The following is an 18,295-nucleotide window of genomic DNA, read 5'->3' on the forward strand; positions in this document are numbered from 1 at the left end:
CCAACAGTTTAGACATTAATGGCTGTGTGTTGAGTTATTTTGAGGGGACAGCAAATTTACACTGTTGTACAGGCTGTACACTCACTACTTTACATTGTAGCAGAGTGTCGTTTCTTCAGTGTTGTAACATGAAAAGATATAATAAAATATTTACAAAAATGTGAGGGGTGTACTCACTTTTGTGAGATACTATATATATATATATATATATATATATATATATATATATATATATATATATATATATATAGCCTGTATAACGATACTCTGATTTCCTAATAACTCAAAATATGGCCAAAACACAGCATATGAATCAGATATGAATAACAAAGATCTCAGAGATGATGTGGCAGTTGGGATGGGAAAGCTTTTTAAAAGACACCATCTGTCATGTGATATGTTTTCAGTATAATACTACATTCTTCAGAAAGAAGGAAGCCACACAACACAATGGACTGAGATGTTTGGATCCGCTTATTGGAAAGGGACTGATGCTTTCTAGTGTTCAGAAAAGTACTTTTTAGTACTATTTTTTTAAGTTGTGTGCGTTTATAGGAAAATCATAGTGGAACAGTGTTTAACATCTGGGCCTGTAAAATGGATTTATATTACTTAGCCATTACACAATTACACAGAGGAAGTATTAATGGAGTATAATGTGATTCCCACAGGATAACGCCCATATTGTTATGAGACTGAAACACTTGGGTGAATTGCACGTCTGTGGCCTTTTCAAAACAACTCATCAGTGCTTAATGATTTTTGGTTTTGCTTACGTAAAGGCTTTCGTAATTTATGTACTCCTAGCATTACTCTTTTACAAAAAGTGGCAGGAAACTAAGGAAGATCATCTGTGGTATATGGCAATGAGCTTTTTTCCATACATCTTCCTTACTCAGCTTTGAATTTGAGTGACCACTGCTTCTTTAATTCCTCCAATCCATGTACAAAATCCATGACCTATGACCTCATGGGCATGGTGATGTTTTGACGCAATGAGGAAGGAAACTGATGCTTAATCCTGTGGATCCTTAATCAGTAATCTGAAATAATAAAAACTAAAGTAAACAATTTCATAAACAAACTCAAATGGACCAGTGTTTTCATCTGTCTTTGGATTTAAACCATCAGGGGGCAGCAGTGTCATTGTGGCTTTGGACCAGACCTCAAAATATACATAGGTGAATCTCAGATATTATCTATTTCTCCATTCTGCAACCCTAATGCATGCATGACACAAGCCTAAAGTATGATAAATAGACCAAATAATCATAAACAAATGCATAGTAATTAGCGTCATCACAGAATGCACATTTGCAACAAAAGTCAATCCTTTAAAGCATGTTAAATAAGTAGCCCTTTATTTGTAGCAGCAATATTTTGTTGTCATTGATCATTTCTGTCAACCAACACCTCTACAACACTGATTATAGCCAAGCTCATCTATTGCCATAATTATTGGGGTCATGTAAAAGACACACACTATAGAAAACTGGATGTTACATGCTTTTTTCAGTTCATTGTACCATGTAAACATTGATATATAATATATAGAAACTAAAATACAGCCTGTTTCAGCAAGTGACATCACTACCATGAAGACATTTACATATGCAAATATATAACAGAGGTACTGATGCATGCAGAGGATGCTGGTGAACACAGCTAAATGTTGCTAAAAATATTTCTTTTAACCTAACCTTCTAAAGGACCTGGAAATGAGAAATGACTGGCATTTTTGTTTGGAGGAATTTATATGAGTTTATGAGACTATATTAATAAGGATTGCTTTTTGATCAAGGCACTATGATTTGAAATGTTACTTGCATTATGGATGAAACAGTACTTTATTTCATTGCAGCATTTCATCAATTAGCTGAAACTTCCTGACTTTCGTAGGCCTGAGTGGGTTTATAACTGTTTTAAATAGGAGGCAGTGTAATCTGGGCTACTGATATCTAATTCTAATTTAAAGTTAATATTCACAGATTGTAACTATTTGCCTGTTTATCTAATTAGCTCTATATTTTTACAGCTTTGTAATAGGTGACGATTCTAAAGATGGCTAAAACTGCCACTTTATTATATGGTTGTTTTGAATTTTCTGGAGATTTCCGTACGATTTTACATGTCACAGGCAAGGGGCATGAAGAGGTCAGACAATCAGTACAGAAGGCACATATATTGGTCTTAAAGGCACAATACCTACAGCCCATTTGGTACTAAAGGACAAAAGATGTTCGAAAATGGTCATGCAGAAATGTGTTACATTTTTTGTTTACTTCAACACTAAGTGGAAAAACAAAAATACAGAAAAGTGTATGGGCCTGTCAACAAAATACAATAAGAAGATGTTTCTTCTTAATGCAATGCTATAATCATATAGGAATTTTAAAGTGCAAATATCCACACAAAACTGTATTATTTTAAACAAACAAAACATTTAAAAAGTTTTAGATTAAAATAAAGCAAAGTACCTTTGGATAGTGGTAATGCCACAGACCCGGCATGTTCCAGATTTATCACTTGAATTAAAGCTTTTGGAGACGTATCATCTTTCAAAACCAGACAGATATAATAAACATTAGATAGAATACCAGTAACCTTTTTATTCTGATAAATACTATTACACGCATCATGTAGTGGCAAGGTAAATTTTTTGACAGACATATTGCACACCTTGTCATCTTAAGCCTCACACACGCTCGAGATCAATAAACCATAAAGCTGCGGTAAATAAACCGCTTGTCAGAAGACGCCAGTGAGCTCAGTAAAAAGCCGGGTTGGTGTGTTCAATCACACAGCGTCTGCGGTGGCGTCGTATCAGCCGCAGCACCTCTGCGGGCACCTCACACTCCTGTACATTAAGCATTTGCAGTTCAGGACATCCTGTAGCTAATGCCTTCAACCCTCTGCCAGTTATGCTCTCACATCCTTTTAGACTGAGCCGTCTGAGCCCAGCGCAACAACGTGCCAATACTTCAAGTCCCATGTCTGACACCAACGGGCATCGGCCCACGTCCAGCGCCCGCAGCTTGGGACAGCCACGAGCAAGATGGCTCAGGCCCTGATCCGTGATGCCTTCACAGCCCCGAGCATTCAGGTAGCGTAGACGTGGACAGTAGCGTGCCACATAACGCAGGCCTACGTCAGTGATGCGGCTGCAGTGCGCCACGCTCAGATGGCGGAGCTGACCCTCCATGCGGGCCACCTCGCGCAAGCCGAAGTCACCCAGTAAATGGCAGTCACTCAGGCTCAGCTGGCGCAGTGCAGGGCAGTGAAGAGTCAGCTGGCGCAACGCTTCATCTGTCAGCCGGGTGCAGCGGCGCAGATAGAGATGGGTGAGGAGCGGGCAGTGAAGAGCGATGGCACGTAGGCCTTCATCCTCCAGAGATGTGCAGTCCGTCATGTCCAGATAGCGCAGGCCGATCTGCTGTCCGTGGAGCGGAGAGAGAGGCAGTGAAGTCTCCTGAGTCAGGCTTATACATGTCACTTTAGGGCAGCCTGAGGGGAAACAAAGATACACTGTGAGTGCTTAAACCTGATTCTAATGTTCTCATTACTTCCTGTTTGAACACATTTTCAGTACAATTGTACTGTACATTAAAAAATAACTAATATACATCTACGCTCTTCCACGAACATGAGCTCACAGCCTCCCACGATTGGCTAGAGTCACAGTGATGGACAGAAAGCATGATGTCTAAGTAAGCACCCACGAATACACATTACAAGCTGTTTAATGTGGCCACCGTATTGTTAAAGACATTCTTTTGACATTCTCAGTCGATGTTATAATTTAGATTATTATCCAAGGACTCAAAAGATTTTTGCGGTATTTTTAAATCGACTCATGTTTTACTTCTGCCTCGAAGAGTAGAGACAAAAAATACAAAGAAAACATACAAAAAGGTAGGAAAACACAGGGCACCATTTAATATCAAAGCGAACATTTCGGTGTCTGTTTTCCTTCAGTTTAAATTGATATGCCATCTTTCTTTTCTCACTCTCAGCATGCATGACCACAACTAACAAGACCTATTCTTTTGACAAAGGGTTTACTTCCTTTTCTGAATGGTGCACCAGTAGCTTTGCCCACCAAGGGTTTTTTGAGTGTGTCGCTGCATTAATGAAAGCAGCAGACCGACCCTTCTCCCATAGGCTGAGACTCTCAGAGCGCAGCAGACCTCTTCTTCTCCCAGGGGGAACCGTAAGACTGGCAGTAATTCCCCAATTCTTTAATGCTTTTCCCAGCTTTCCGAGCACTGCTATGAATTACTCTCCCAGCCAGTCCAACAGAGTACAGTGTGATGGATGATGGCAGCGATTCGGCACCATGAAATATAGATTATATGTTGATAAGTTCAATGTGTCGACTAAGCCATGTTGGTGAATCATCCGCACCATATGTTTAACTATTACACAACATGTAGTTCCCTTTAAAACCCCTTTGCATTTTATTTTTCAGTCATTTATCTTCAGTAAGTGATTTATCCTGATCAGGCCATGGTGGATCCGGAGTCTATCCCAGGAGAGCTGTATAAGGAAATACACCATGGATAGGACATTAGTCCATCCAGGGCTCCATGTACACAACTTTAGTGTAATTAATTGACCTATTGGCATGGTTTTTGGAGGCAGGATGAAACCAGAGAACCTGGAAGAAATCCACATGGACATGCAAAATTACACAGTATCGCAAGCTCAGGATCAAATTAGGGACCAGGGAACTATGAGGTGGTATGAAGAAGTAGAGTTCCTGACTGTTAGTTATTATGACTCAATTATGATGTCCATGCTGCTTTGCTTACCAGAGACATCCAGGTGCTCAAGGTTAGGACACCGGGAAACGACGTCAAAGACCGCCTCGTTAGAAATGTTATAACAGCCTGCCACTTCAAGGTGCCGTAACTCAGGACAGCAGTGAGCTAGCACACGCAGGCCACGGTCAGACAGCCTGGGGCATCCGCTTGCTACCACCATCTCCAGTGTGAGACAGACATTGGGGGTGTCCTGGCACAGGCGCTGAGTGAGGACTTTCAGGGCTCTGTCGGCATGGAGTAGCTCTCCGCTCAGTCGGATTGTTCTCCAAAGACGCGGGTCCCAGGCCAGGCTGTACCAGCGGCGGCATACTCGGGCACAGCGACAAAGCTGTGGTGTAGACAGGTGAGCGAAGATCTGCAACAAAACGGGGTCTGGAAGAAATTCAGTGAGTGCAATGGAGTGAGATTTGGAAACTTTTTTGCTGTTTCCTGGAGGAGCATGGACTATAGCAACAGTTTCTCTAGGAATGGTGGGGGATGGTGATGGAGATGGGGATGAGGCGGGAGACTCCTGGCCATTGGGGAGAGTTTGAGGAGAAAGATGAGAAGGACTCAAGTTCAGGATGAGAGCAGGACTCGGGGTGCTATGTGTCCTCATGCTCAGGTCTGAGTCTGGAGAGAGAAAGCATGAGAGAGAGAGTTGTTAACACTTCTTATTACTGCTCAACACATACTAATGAATTCAAATGTAATGTAAGCCATAGGTTTTACTGTGAAAAACAATCTGATTAACTTATCATGTATAATCATTTCAGCCTGGTTTACCAGATGTCATCAAATAGTCGAATGAACACTCGACATTTTCACTAAAGCTTAGATCTGGAGGGAATTTCCCCAGCTATCATCTCAGTACAACTTTGTGTTGATCAAGTGTCACTTTTATCTTAAATGTCTCATCAGAGTGTTCAAAGAGAAGACGTTAGATGGCATGTGTGGCGTTTCATGATTGGTTGTTATAAACACAGAAAGTCGTACTATCAGCAGATGTGACTGATTGCAGAGGTAGAGAGCAAACATGTGTAGTAACCAGCGATCGCTTGGCTGGATCTCATCAACACCAATGGCGTGTGATGAGGTCTCTTAGACTGCATTAACATCGTTCTGATTATCTGATTCTTGCTTCACAACTGGCTCTCAAATCCAGAATGCTCTTCTCAAGTGCTAGCAGAAATTCCATGAACTAGGCTTTACACTCAGCAATTGGGAACTATAATAGTTGGGAATTAAAACATCATTCTTTGGTCTTAGATAAGAATCTTTAGTCAAGGCAAAGATGTAATCTGTGTAATATTTGAGCGCTAAGATTTTGTTGCTACATAAGGAACTATACTAAATTGGGAAAAGTCTTATAATCTCTTCCTGCCTTCCCTTCTGATCTGTTTCTCTATACGTAAAAAAAAAACCTTGTACATACATAGTCCCTGTCTCCACAAACCCACAATAAACTGCTCCATTTGCACAGATTTTGGGAGATGATCCTGGTGAGGAAATGAGGGTCTAAATGTGATATGCCTTTATGTACAGGAAGTATCTTTATTATTGCACCTGGGCTCCTCAAGGTCTTTTGGTAAGGAATCAGGATCGGTCTAGAGGAATTACTGAGGCATCCATAACACCAAGACCAACAGCCCATCAAATTCCCCGCTGGTCTGCCATATTCTGGTCACAGGACTGCATGAGGAAAACATTCATGCAGCTGTAGACCTACCTCATGTTTCTTTTTTCAGAAAATAAATTAGTGTCAGATTTTCATGTTAAAATTTTGTAATAAGCTGTCTTATAAACAACAAATGTTCCAGTCTCTATTTCTCGCAGTGCTGGGTGAATTCATGGATGCAAGCGAGCACTTATACACAGTTTTAAGACAGTGATGGTCTGAGTGGCCGGCTTGTAGATTTATGCATCACTACGGACAGATGGATCCTCTCCTTAACATTTTAAAGCAGAAATGACACACAAATCCTCCTGTTTCTCTGCCTTGTAAATCTATGTGACTATGGTGTGTGTGTATGTGTATATGTGTGCATGTGCATACAATCATGTCATGTAGATTTGTATTCCAGACATGACCCGAGACCACGTTGATTGGTGGCCAGGTCATGATGACATACACAGATTCTCTCTCCAGGGGGGCAAAATGTCTTTGCTGGGACAGGAGACAGCATTCTGAAAACTAACCGAGCATCCAACCATCTCTCAGACATGCAGAGGCAAACCAGGGATTTACTCAGTACACACTTGAGAGTACTATTGGACAAATGAAAACAAATTAGCTGTATGTAATCTATTATTGCATGTCTGTATAGCTTTAAACCCCTGATGTCAAAACATTTTTTATTTTTGTAAATCTATTTAACTTGGAGTAAAATACACATCCACTGAAATGTGTTGTAGTCTAGACATGTCTGTGTCCCCTGACCATGGAGTTATTAAAAGAAAGATTAAAAATTACATTAAAAAATCATTTTAACTGTTCCTCTGACAGGCTTAATCATAAACTGGTTTTAGTACAATGACAATATGGCGCACTCCAGTGGAAATATTTGTCTAACCTTAGCTCACTTTGCTTTTTTATTCCTTTCAGACTAATGAAAAACGTAGAGATGACTTTGGCTAGGGACACCAGATTTTATTCAGCCATATGTCTTTGACACACATTGGGCCTCATATTTCAAACTGGATATGAATGAATTTATTAATAAATAGGTCGCAAGGGCATTTGAACAAGAATTATAGTATTCATGATAATCCAGTCAGATTGGAAAAACGTATGTATACTACCACAGCTCCTGATTTTGTGTAAATTTATGTATAAGAAGGCTCGCTGATGTGAACCTCGACCGATCGGCTTCAAGTCGCATATATTTGGCATGAGTTAGTTACATGACGTCAAATTTAAACAGCTCATTTATTGCAATCAAACACCCTTTTTATGAAATAATTATGAAACTCAGTCAATTTATGTTAATAACTTCAATAAGCAATCCAAAAGACATCCATAAATTAAGGCAAATACGACTAGGCATTAAATTAGGACAAAAGAAAGGCAAGTTATGAAAGTTCGTGTGTGTCTGTGTGTCTAAGCTACATTACTGGAAGGTTTTTAGTTCTGTGAGCCTTGTTCTTTGTTTAGTGTTGTCATTATATGCAAATTAGCTGTGCCGTAAACAGGCTTGGTAATTTACAGGTGTTTGGCATGTATCAAGATTTCCAGTGCTGTTCCATTTGCAGTTAATAGTAATAGAATTTTAAATTATCTCAAACATAAGGGATATTTGCCTGGCTTTAATGCTGGCTTCTAAAAATACAAGAGCTTATTTTCTTCACTCGCCAATTTCCTGCAATGTTCAGTGTATTATTAATGAGAAATCCAGTGCAGGATTATCCGAGACAAGAAACACTGGATTTAAAGTTCCAGTGGCAACGTAGCTATAGTTGTGCAGAGTTACGGCGGAGACTTGGCTCAGCTGGTTAGTGATCTACGAGATGACGAGTATGATGGCTTTGACAGCGATATAAGGTTCACTAAATACACACAGACATAGGAACAAATCTCGTAAGAAATTTTAGTTTGGTTTCACCTGTATGGACATTGATACGTGACTTTACTAAAAGATTGATAAATGAGGCTCAGTGTGTCTTATTCATACATGTTTGTTTGTTTCTGTTCAGATAAATACTATATGTACTGTGGTACTTTTCAGCAAAGACCAGAACTTTTCAGGACTGAAGAACTGTCATTATTATTAGGTCCATAATTTGAAACATGTCCTAGATTATCACTCGATAGTAACATTTAATCTCCACTGAGTGACAGTTCAGTCAAACTAGCAATGCTTGTATAATTAAGAGGAATTTCAATTAAGGTTCTCCTACTTTGTGACTTCTTCTGTTCAGTAGACTGAAAAAACAAACCTGCACATGAAATTTGCCCCAGGACACAATTAGCTGCAGCATAAAAGAGAAAGCTGCAGAAAAGACAGACGATTGAAACAGGAGAGAAGAGGGATTAGGTCAATCCCTGCTCAATACTCCAGCCTCTCTCCATCCTGGGTGGTCTTGCTATGTAGCTGTTCCCAGTGGATTTGTAACATGTATCACATTCAACACATTATACACAGCTGGAATCAACCCTTGGAGAGGCAAGTTCATTTCTAACAGTGTGCAACAACTCCTTTCAACACAGCTAACTGTCAAATTTCAGAACCACTTTGCATTTAAAGAGCTACATGGCAAAGTGACCACATCTGCCATGGGTTTCATGCTTGTCATTCCTGCATAAAAGACTTCAAGATGGTCATTGTGTCCCACAATCTTTGGGTTTAGCCTCAGACTTTATAAATTCTGAAGCAGTCTTTGGCTCATATCCAGTGTTTAAAGGCATGTACAGTCACGACCAGCTTATTCTGCTTGGCCAAATAATATTTACATAAACATAGGTCCATATACAACACACAGTATAGCCCAACTAAATTATACAGCACGATAATAGAAGCTGGCATCGTGTCTTATATATGATTCTCTACAAGGTCTGTCAAATATATCAAATATGTTTATTTCAAATACCTGTGATGCCCCACACACGTTGATTTATTGGTTGGTGCAGTATTTTTGTTATTTCCATGAGAAGACAGTGGATACCTGCTACTCTGACATCACAGCAGACAATTTCCTGTGCTGTTCCACTGGCAGCTAATAGTAGTAATAGTATTTTAAATTATCTCAAACAGAAGGGATAGTGGTCAGGCTTTGCTGTTGGCTTCTAAAAACAAAAAAGGTTTTTTACTCACCATTATTAATGAGAAATCCAGTGTAGAAATAGACGAGACAAGAAACTTTGGACTTAAAGTTCCAGTGGCAACGCAAATATTCAAAAGATTACGGTACAGATGATGAGAATGATGACTTTGACAGCGGTATTAGCATGAATGTTAAAGCTTTAGAAGCTTCACTTAATATATACAAATGAGGAGGTGAGACAGTTGGACTAAAGGATTAAAGCTCTGCTGCATCACTCACTTTAGACAGAGATGAAGCAAAGGCAAATTTCCCCTGGCACCACAATAAACAGATTGTCAAACAGCACTGTGGGTAATATAGGAAACTGTTAAGCAAGGCCAAAATAGACCAACATGAACGAAGTTTAAAGGGAAAAAAAGCTCATAGTTTCATTAAAAATATATCCTAGATGTCATAGAAGATGAGATTATAAATTATAAGGATTAATAAGTAAGTAATTAAGTATGTAGTTTTCCTTTAAATTGGGATTAGATGTGTGAATGTGTGGTGAATGAACCTTTAACATGGTAACATTAAGTCTTGATTTTGAAAAATAATAAAGCTCTGATGATTTTATTCCAGTAAAATTTAGATAAATGTTCTCCTTATTATGACTTTGTTTAAGACTGTCGGAAACTAGCAAACTTACATCACCACTCATTAATTCATGCAAGTAATTGGCATTCCCAAAGTGACTTTCTGGCTTGTTGAATCTCATTGCAGGTGCAAAAGTAATCAGTTTGCACTAACTCTGACTTGTGAACTCTTCAAAAGTTAGGAACCCTTACAAAGTTTTTCAATTGTCCCTCTGGGAAATCTTCAAGGTTCTGGGTAGAACCATGCAACTGAGTGTTGCTCTATTAGAAAGGGTTTCAAGCTGAATCTTTTTAGGAGGTTATTTTGCTCATGTGAATGCAATGTGCTGTAGACCTTGTTAGTAAGTCACCTTGAACATTTTTAACAAGTTTTCACACAGTAAATCAAGGCCTTAATGAGGTATGCAGCAAAATTGTTCAAGTAGTGTCAAATGTTAAGACATCAACTTTCACCTCTTTTATTTCCAATATTTTCTCTCTTTTTCCCCTTATATTGTACCTGAACCATATTTATTCAATTTATATGTACAGTGCTCTGAACAATGGACATTGTCTCAAGGCAGCTTTACAGAAGTATGGAAACATACAAAAATTATAAAGTTTATTGTTACGTTACTATTTAGCCTTAACATTTATCCCTAATGAGAAAGCCCGAGGCAATGGTGGCAAGGAAAAACTCCCTGAGATGGTATGAGGATGATATGAGGTTTATGCAGCAATAGAATTTAAGCAATGGTTGTACAACACTTTTTGGTGGTGGAGATTATGTTATCCATACTATGTTCATGAGTATTCCATGCTAGTCTACTTTACTATATAGCCCTAGTCCTTGTTATTGTTTGAAGGATAGTTGTTCTACTTTAATATACAGATCTCTTTTTGTTCTGTAGATATTTTTTACACACTATGGGTTATGCAAGCTTATCCACTATAAGTCAGTACTAGGCCTGTTGTCTCTATCTCATATTTTACAGCCCCAGTGATGATGAAACCCAAATGAAATGCCCTGGTCCACTTTGTCCCATCATCTATCCAAAGTAAACCCCATTAACCTCTTTGTAACTGATGCGACTCTACATTTTCTTAGAAAAGGATGAATCAATCCGAGTTAAGTACACTGCACCAATTGCCAACCAACGGCTCACTACTTCCTAATCAACAGAACATACTTAAACTTGGGATCCATCCATTTAACTCAGGGTGGCCAAGAAGCAGTTTCCAAAAACACTAATTAGTCTACATGTGTCCCTGATCAGGCAACGGTCCATAGTCATCTAATCAGAAAGGAGATAATTAGCCCACCTACTTGTACTCCATCTTGTATCACAGCTGGCAAGAACAGCTAGATCAAGACTAACTTGGGCTTGTTTTCTTTAGCTCTATTCTGAGACTAAGTGGATGGGATTTTTTGTCATGTTTTTTTAAGAAGCTCACTGTAGACCTTGGTGTACGTGTAGAGGAAGTGGGGTCAAAAAGTTATCTTCAGCTATCAGAGGAAAATCATGCCCGGGACTTGTTTATTGCGAAGTGTTTTAAAATTACTTTTTACTGTTTTATTTCATAGAGCAGGTTGTATGTATTCTATATTTTATGTATACTATGTATTTAATACAGATTGGTGATGATGATGATGATGATGATGATGATGGTTCAGTTCAATTTGCTTCAAATGTATTTATATACCACTTTTAATAACAGCAAACAAAGCAGCTTTTACAGTTCCCTTAGGCAACAAGGGAAGGAAACCTTGAGAAGAACCAGCCTCAATGAAAACCCATCCTCTCCTGGGTCACACTAGATAATAAATAGATGTAATGGTCAGTATAAGTCCCCAGACATAATGTTATCTGGACGTCTTGTAGCACAATGTCAAGACACTGAACACCTGGATGATTTTAACTTCACATAAAACCAGATGGTCAGTTCTTCTGTGCTTCATGTCCAAGTGGAACATGTCAGGATGACAACTGGAAACAAAGCTGCATGATTATTAATGAAATAGGAAGCAATTTTGAGGGATTCTCACTCATCAATTCTCACTCATGCTTCTTTGTCCAATTTTTAAAGTCGCAATGTGTATATTGATTCCATTCTTTCTAGAGCCAGGCATTTTCCAAGCAGATGTTTATGAATGATTTCTCGTCTGCTTTTTGAATTACTGCACATTTACTGCAGCCCCAGTCCTGAGAAAAAGAACTACTGTTAAGCATACACCTTTAAGCTTATTAGGGTGCAAGTGTACAGTGTGTTATAAAAAAGTGAAAAGTAAAGCAACAATGTTTATGGCTGGTTAAATAAGTCACAGCTATGTTTCTGTTCTTCTGACAGGAACAACTCTTGGGATGTTTGTGGGTCTCTCTATGCATAATGAGTTTTGACTCATTTGTTAATTTCATTCACTGGTTGTTCAGTAAGTGGGAACTTCATATTCAATAATCATTGGTTTGGGACAGATTTGTTCACTACAAGCAAGCATTCACTATTTATTACATTATTTCTTCCCTTTAATTTCTGCAGAGTTGATGCATTGCTGTGCTTCAGGTGTTTGTGGGTGTGTGTAAGGTCATGTGGTACAGCATCTATAGTTGTTCACAAGGAATAAGGGAAAATAACAGAGGTCTGATTTGTGCAATAGTCGTACGAATGCACAAACTATGCCGACCTGCATGGAGAACCAAATCAAGGTAAGAGGTTTAATATGTTTTAATATGTGGAAGGTGGCAATTGTGTGATTTGTTCAACAAGCACTTTCTCCGTGCTTGTTGAACAAATCACACAATTGCCACCTTCCACCGGGACACTTCAAGAATGTTCTACAAAATCACAAGACCTCAAGCTCATTAAATACTTGTGGTATCATTTCGTAGAGCAGGAAAAACACCAATATAGGCACCAACAAACTACAGCTGTGCTCAATCAGTGGAAGAGTGGACTACAGGAACACAAGCCACTGGAAGGATTGGTGATGTTATTCAGCCAAAGGAGACGTAAGCAAGTGTTGGGAAACAAATGACACATGTGACTAATGTTTTGTCATGGAAGATTACATATAACCAATTATCCTTCTGGGCTTAAAAAGAGAGAAATACAGTTAAATTGGTGGCATATATACAGTAATCAGTGCTTTTGACATCAGAACATAGCAGCTCCAGTTTAAAAAGGAAATTACAACTTCAGCAGTTTCAGTCGTTTATTAAATATGACTAAAACCTTGCAGCGAAGAAGCACTGAATCTTTTCCCAGCATCAGTCTGAAGCCAGAACATATTAAAGTTTAACTGTACCCACTGGGTTTGTAGTGTGTGGAGAATTAGATTTGGGATTTAAATCCAAGACTGATTATCTCTTTAGATGGAATAGGAAATCAAATCATAAACTAATCTTCATACCAAAACTAATACACACTCAAGAGCTAAACAGAAAAGTGGAGCCAAAGCAACTGAACACACACATGAGGCAAAACATAAAAGAGGAGCCAAAACATCTCAGACAAAACAGAACCCATACACCGAGGCGGGAAACCTGTACAAATTACGGCAAGGTTATCAGAATCAACGCATGCTGCAGCGTGTATGACGTTACCAATCTAACATAAGCCAGTCCAAAAAGCTGAATTATTCTTAATATGGATGTTGTTTATATTTAATCAGACTGCTGTTTGTGAGCATATAATGAGAGTCATATCTCTTCCAGCAGTCTGACCTTAACATGAACCGCTAGTAGCTGCACATGGCCGAGGAATCCACATGTTTGAGATATCAAAGAAAAAAAACAAGTTAAACATCTGGACTTTGGTTTGGATAGAGCACATTAAAGAGGGGAAAAATACATGTGAAAGAAAACCTTCTGCATTTCAAGTGGGTAACCACAGCAAGGTATTTTGGCTGCCACTATTTGCCAGTGATTGACAAACCAGCAGGGATCAGCATTTGGGCTCATGAACGGATGTCCCTACAGACCGATCATTAGCTACTATATTTCAGTGATTTGAGATGTAACTCATAAAGCTGAAGATAATGGATCACACCCCATTAATGTGTTACTGAATATGATGTTAAATGGACAATGGTGGGAAAGGCAAATATGTAAGCCTAATGTGTATTTCAGAAATATCCAAAGAAGCATGCATTTGAGACATTGTGAGGTTGACGCATATTTCAGCCGCATTTTGACGTTTAAATCTAATCTCCAAAATATGGGGCCAAGTTGGAGACTTTTAAGTCGGAAAATTAAGTTCAAGAGGTACGACAGTAGTTACTCTGACAAAGTTCTCTATGTAGAAGTGGCTAACATAGTGCTTTATTTAATCCTCTTAGGACATCTCTGATTCAGATTTTTTCAAACAAAAGAATTATGCTGTAGAGCTTAATAAACAAGTGACAAGAAGAAAAAGATTCGAATAAATATAAAAAATATAGGTGAATATTTTGAGAGTGATAAATTGTTTCAGTCATTCATTTTTGTTGTATTCATTTTAATTCAATTATTTAATATTGCCCTCAAATCACAGGTCATTTTGTATTTATTTCTGAATAAATCATAAATTCGAGGGTGAAATATTTATTATTAAAACAAATATTAAACTAAAGGTGCTGGACTAAATACTGCCTCATGTTTAGAATCATGAAGGCAGGGTGGGTAGCACTGCAGACTCAAGGCTCCGGGATCCTTGGTAAAGACTTATCTCTTCCTGAGGTATATGCATTTCATTCTGTATTTCCTCCCAATAGAGTTTTCAGACTGATGGTATAGGTCTGTGACCTATTTAACCAGTATTGATATATTCATTGATAGACGTCGCTCTGGATAAGGATGTCTGCCGAATGCTTTACTTGTAGATGGTTTCATCCTGAACTCTCTGTATTGAGATTTGTATGTTATCATCATGGGTTTCCTCTGGGTTCCTCTGGGTTTCCTTTGGGTATTGTGAATAATAATTGTGTGTGTGTGTGTCTGTGCTTGTGTGTCTGTGTGTATGGTGCCCTGAGTCTCATGTCTATGTGTATTCATGCCTCATATCCGGGATAGGATCCATCATTTTACCAGGATACTGAAGAAGAATAAATAAATGAATAAAATAACTGAGACATGGTTTTGTTGAAAGTGTATCTTGCGTGCAACTGTCCAAGCAACTGTCCAGAAATGTCCTGTGCATGTTTAACTCCACTCTGAATATGGCTCCTAGTCTTATTCTTTAAAAAAATATAAAGATGTTGTCCAAGAATGCTCTTGCTTCATCTAATAAGGCAATAAATTGGCTACGGAACCATTGTCAAGTCTAATTAGCACGTAAGTTGAAGATGATGTACAGAGAAAGGGAGGGTATTCTTAAAATGAAAGACCCTTTTGTACTGTCACTGAGCCAGTGCGCTGTACAAAACCAGTGGAACTTGTACAGCATGGAGCAGCTGTGGGTTGAGATGAACCCCACCACCACTACCACCACCACCCTTCCAAAATTCTCTCATGTTATAAGTGCAAAAGCCAGCACTCATGCCAATAATCTATTGCAGTACTGCTTGGCTAGACAGTCAAACCCATCAGCTTCATGCCAGCTCTCTTGTGACGAGTTCCTTTCCATCTGCCTTTTTTCATACACTACATTCTGTCAAGGAGTGTCCATGAGCACAAGAGGATGTGAGAAACTTCATGCCACTTGCTGCTGAACCCTCACTGGCAAAAAAGAACACTGGATATCACGTCTTCACAATGAGTTAAAGGGGAAATAAAATGTGAGACTGAAAAATGGTGTCACACCATGATGAATAAAACACTGTGCTGCTCAGTAATGAGGCCAAAGGAACAGACTTATAAAATGTGGCTTTATAAGTCTGTCGTAAAACTCAAGAGAGAGTGTTAAATAAATCCAGAAGAAAGTAAAGAGGCGGGGGTGCTGATGAACAAATACGATGCGGAAATTGCCCAGGTAAACACAATTCTGCCAGCGCCTTCCAAAACATCTGTCTAGATAAGAGGAAACTCAGGCAGTCAAATTTATTGCTACTCGTTGGCAGCCACGTTGAAACCAGACACAATTCCGGCAATAAAGGGTTAATGCTAGGCATACTGGAAGTGGTTCTCTTACAGTCTTGGGATTTGTATTCAATTTACTTCAGTTTTATTTGTTCAGAATTTTAGCTTTATAATAATTTACAGTGACATAGTACAGTCCTGGTCAGGGTCGCAGTGGATCTGGAGACCATCCACGAATCCAGAATCTGGGAACACCGGGTGCGAGTTGGGAATACACCACGGTTTCGGATACTATGCACACATTCACACCTAGCTGCAGTTTATCATAGCCAATATACCTCACTGGACACAAGGGAACCTTGAGGAAACCCACATAAACACACACAGAACATGCACAAAAACTCCACATAGGCAGAAACTCGAGCTCAAAGCTGATTCAGAGAAAGCTAGATGTAGGTTTAGATCCCAAAAAGACCTTTATTGCAAAGAAAAGCTCTCTGGAACAACATGAAGATGAAATTTTGAGAGGAACCAGACTTAAAAGGGAACTTCTGCTTTATGACACCTGATAGATCTGAAGATTAGGACATCAGTGCAGAACCATAACCGCTAAGACACCACATCCCATCCACATGGCACTGACGTTCATCTATTCACAACTCAGCATCACTTTCATTACGCAAAAGGCCTAGATCACAGTGACCGCACCAAAGCGCTTTCATGCCCACTCACTGGAGAAGGAAGGACAGCATCCAAACTGAGTGTGGGCAATCACAGTTTGTCTTCTGACATCTTGTTAGAGACCTAAAAAAAACAAACCCCACAGAAGATTCCATAAAGACTGCTGCAAACCTTGCACATTGCTTCCCACATTCTCCTCTCAGTTTTGATTTCAGATGGTCTTAAATGGTTCCACAGAGCAAATCTTGATTTTGGGTTCTTTTCAGCAACCTCATGTCATTTTGAGACCCACATGGCAGAGTTTTTTTCTGTTTTACTGTTTCTGTGGCAAAGCTGATTTAGTGCCTTAGATAAATGCTCACTAGATTAGCCGTGAGCTGAGCTTGTGTGTGTGTGTGTGGCCTAAAGCTGAGCAGAAAGCAATGAGCTGAAAAGCTGTGACGTGATTTGTTTTGAAAGTGTTATGTTTATCTACCACGCCAAGGGCACATGCACTATTACCCCCTCTTCAGCTGTGTTCTGTGAGCAGCATACACATCTTAAGCATTTTTTTTAGACTCTTGTCTAAGGAAACACCCAAGCACATTAAACCATGATAACTGTAATGAAATTTGAATTGGACCTATGTGGCAGAGACGATCTCAGAAGCCTGAAAATGTAAAATACACATTGGTTGGCTGGGGGATGTTTAAAGGGTGATAGTAATACAACTCATCAAATAAAACTACATTATATCCATGAAGGGTGTCACGGTGTTGCAGTTTATAGGGTCCCTGATTTGATCTTAGGGTTACTATGTGCATGGAGCTGGATGTGGGTTTCCTCTGGGTTCTCCGGTTTTCCTCCACCTCCCAAAAACATGCTGGGGGAGTGGACTAGCTATGTGCTAAATTGCCCACGTGCAAATACATGTGTACATTGGTGCATTTATACCTCTTGCATGGGATAGGCTCTTGGTCTGTCATGACCTTGAGCAGAACAAAGTTTTTAATAAAGATAAATAAATACACGAATGCATAAATAAGTGAGAGAAAGTATATGTCTCCATAAACATTGCATGCGCACGCCACACCCACGCCACCCACACAGTCTAAACACCATGTGCTTGCTAATAATATGAAACAAAATGTAGTAAAACTTGCAATAAGTTCTCATTTTGGACATAGAAGCCCAAATTCTAAAATAGATGAGGTTTGGATATGAAGTTTTATGTCACGCAGAGCTAATTTTTGACTCCCCTCTAACCATAAAGTCATTGTAAAATATTCCATGAACAGTCTTCAAGCTGTCAATTCAAACCAAGTTTGGGAACCCAATAACCTTTGGGATGGCAAACTCTAACCGGTCAGCTGAGTCGGCTGAAATGACTCCATAGTTTAAACAGCCTGATATGTATGAGAAAGGCTTCGAATGCGGATAAGAATTTCAAGGCACATCCAAAGAG

General features: G+C 39.2%; 1 protein-coding gene across 1 annotated transcript in view; it reads right to left on the minus strand.

The window, feature by feature from the left end:
- Positions 1–1,352: 1,352 nt before the first annotated feature.
- Positions 1,353–18,295, minus strand: part of si:dkey-192l18.9 (F-box/LRR-repeat protein 7) — a 30,356-nt gene continuing 13,413 nt past the window's right edge. Inside the window, exons 3-4 of the mRNA XM_058399781.1 lie at positions 4,812–5,435; positions 1,353–3,504 (exon numbers count right to left, since the gene is read on the minus strand). Of these exons, the coding sequence (XP_058255764.1) occupies positions 2,768–3,504; positions 4,812–5,435 (1,361 nt within the window). The 3' untranslated portion in view covers positions 1,353–2,767. The remainder of the gene's footprint in view (positions 3,505–4,811; positions 5,436–18,295) is intronic.

This window comes from Hemibagrus wyckioides, linkage group LG01 (genome assembly GCF_019097595.1).
Source record: "Hemibagrus wyckioides isolate EC202008001 linkage group LG01, SWU_Hwy_1.0, whole genome shotgun sequence".
Taxonomy (NCBI): domain Eukaryota; kingdom Metazoa; phylum Chordata; class Actinopteri; order Siluriformes; family Bagridae; genus Hemibagrus; species Hemibagrus wyckioides.